Source organism: Triticum dicoccoides, chromosome 3A (genome assembly GCF_002162155.2).
Source record: "Triticum dicoccoides isolate Atlit2015 ecotype Zavitan chromosome 3A, WEW_v2.0, whole genome shotgun sequence".
Taxonomy (NCBI): domain Eukaryota; kingdom Viridiplantae; phylum Streptophyta; class Magnoliopsida; order Poales; family Poaceae; genus Triticum; species Triticum dicoccoides.
Window position 1 is genome coordinate 119,579,336 of NC_041384.1, and position 2,268 is coordinate 119,581,603.

The window sequence follows — 2,268 nt, forward strand, 5'->3', positions numbered from 1 at the left end:
CGAGCCAGGAAGGAGCAGCGGACGGAACCCAGCCACAAAGAGGGGACGGGAAGCTGGAGGGGAGCCGCTGAGCAGCAATGGAGGCGCATATGGCGGCAGCCCGCCCGCCGACGCACCACCACAGCCACGGCCACCAGCAGCAGCAGCAGCAGCAGAAGGCGGCCAACCTGGCGCGCACCTTCACCAAGCTGCTCCGCCGGAAGCGCTCCGACTCCGCCGCGGCGGCGAGGGCCGGGGCCGGGCCCAAGGAGGCGGATGCGCCGGCCTCCGTCGCCGGGGACGACTACGACAGCTCCCTGGACGCCACCACCCCCACCACTGCGACGGCGCCCGCCATGCCGTCGCTCAGCAAGCTCAAGCTCTCCGGGAACCTCGCCGCGGCCTACTCCCTCGACGCCTTCTTCAGGAACGCCGCAGAGAAGAAGGCCGCCGGGGCGCAGCAGCCGTCGCCGCCGGCCGCCGCGCCGGATGCGGCCGCGGACTCCCTCCTCGCCAATCTGTTCGCCGGCGTCTCGGCCGTCAAGGCGGCCTATGCGCAGCTGCAGCTCGCGCAGTTCCCCTATGATGCGGAGGCCATTCAGTCCGCGGACGCCGCCGTCGTCGCGGAGCTCACCAGGCTGTCCGACACCAAGCGCAGGTTCCTCAAGGACCCCGCCGGCGCGGCCAGGGACGCCGCGGCGGCGGGCAACACCGCCCTCTCCGCGCATGCCGAGGAGCAGCGGCATCTGCTCAAGACGTACCAGATCACGGCGCGCAAGCTGGAGGCGGAGCTCCGGACGAAGGATGCGGAGCTCGACCGCGCCAAGGGCTCCCTCGATGCGGAGCTCCGGGCGGAGCGCGCCATGGAGGTGCGCCTGCATCCGGGCCGCACCCTCGCGTCGCTGGACGAGCTCCACGTCTCCGGCCTCAACCCCACCCACTTCCTCACCGCCCTGCGGCACGCCGTGAAGTCGATCCGCTCCTTCTCCAAGTCAATGCTCAGCTCGATGCAGGCGGCCGGGTGGGATCTGACCGCGGCGGCCGCCGCCGTCCACCCAGGCGTGCCGTTGCGACGGGCCGGGGACGCCAAGTTCGTCTTCGAATCCTACGTCGCCATGAAGATGTTCGCCAATTTCCACCGGAGGGACTTCAATTTCAGCTTCCTGGACGAGCGGGAGTTCTACGAGCGCCGCCGCTTCTTCGAGGAGTTCACGGAGCTCAAGGCGGCGCCGGCCAGCGTCTTCCTCGACGTGCGGAACGGCCGGTGGAGCGGGTTCGGCAAGTTCCTGCGCGCCAAGTACCTGTCGCTGGTGCACGCGAGGATGGAGACGGCCTTCTTCGGGCGGCAGGAGCAGCGCGGCATCGTGAGCGCCGGGCCCGGGTTCCCGGAGAGCTCGTGGTTCGCCGAGTTCGCGGAGATGGCGCGCCGCGTGTGGCTGCTGCATTGCCTCTTCTACGCGTTCGACGGCGGCGAGGAGGAGGACGGCGCGTCCATCTTCCAGGTCCGGACGGGCGCGCGGTTCGCGGAGGTGTACATGGAGAGCGTCAACGAGGGGCGCACGGAGGACGCGTTCTGCACCGCCGCCGAGGACCGCACCGTCGGCTTCACCGTGGTACCGGGGTTTAGAGTCGGCCGGACGGTGATCCAATGCCGCGTGTACCTGGCGCGGCCGGGCCGGCGGCCGTGAACCGGTTGTAGCAACAAATTAGAACCGTCCTGTTTGTAGCGTCCGGCGGACGACGACGACTGGGGAGGAAAAATCCCATTTTGGGGCGGCCGTCGAGGTCTCTCGCCGGCCGCCGGCTGGGGTGGTGATGAAGATCATGGTGGTGGTGTGGGTTATGTATCTATTAAGGGATGTAGCGATGTGATCATAATATAAGTGGCAATTTCAGTTCGGACCCATGATCCAGTGTTCTTGCTGTCTTCTTGTCTTGCAGTTTCTCTATTTGCCCGGCATTCTTGCTCAATGTCAAGTACTGATTAGCTATGCAGCGTTCCACTTCATGAGCATTCTCTTCCTGATGGTGTATCACCAAATTTGAGCATTTTCTTTCTGACGGTAGCACAAATTTTCTGATCTGATCAGGTTCGTATGCAGATTCCGAACTGCACGTTCGTTCATCCGGTCTTCTTTGGTTCATGGGATAGGAATTTTTCAGGAATAGGAAAATCATAGGAGGTGAGATGACATGCATCTTAATTCCTATAGAAAAAGAGATGTCATTTGATGCATAGGATAGGAATTTTTCCATTGAGTCTTAGCTAATGTTTTTTTTCTCTAAAAT

General features: G+C 63.7%; 1 protein-coding gene across 1 annotated transcript; it reads left to right on the forward strand.

Moving 5' to 3' along the window:
* Positions 1-6: 6 nt before the first annotated feature.
* Positions 7-1,902, forward strand: LOC119267490. Its single transcript, XM_037548876.1, has one exon. It carries the CDS (start codon positions 78-80, stop codon positions 1,665-1,667), a length of 1,590 nt encoding a protein of 529 aa, XP_037404773.1. The 5' UTR covers positions 7-77; the 3' UTR covers positions 1,668-1,902.
* The last annotated feature ends 366 nt before the right edge of the window (positions 1,903-2,268 follow it).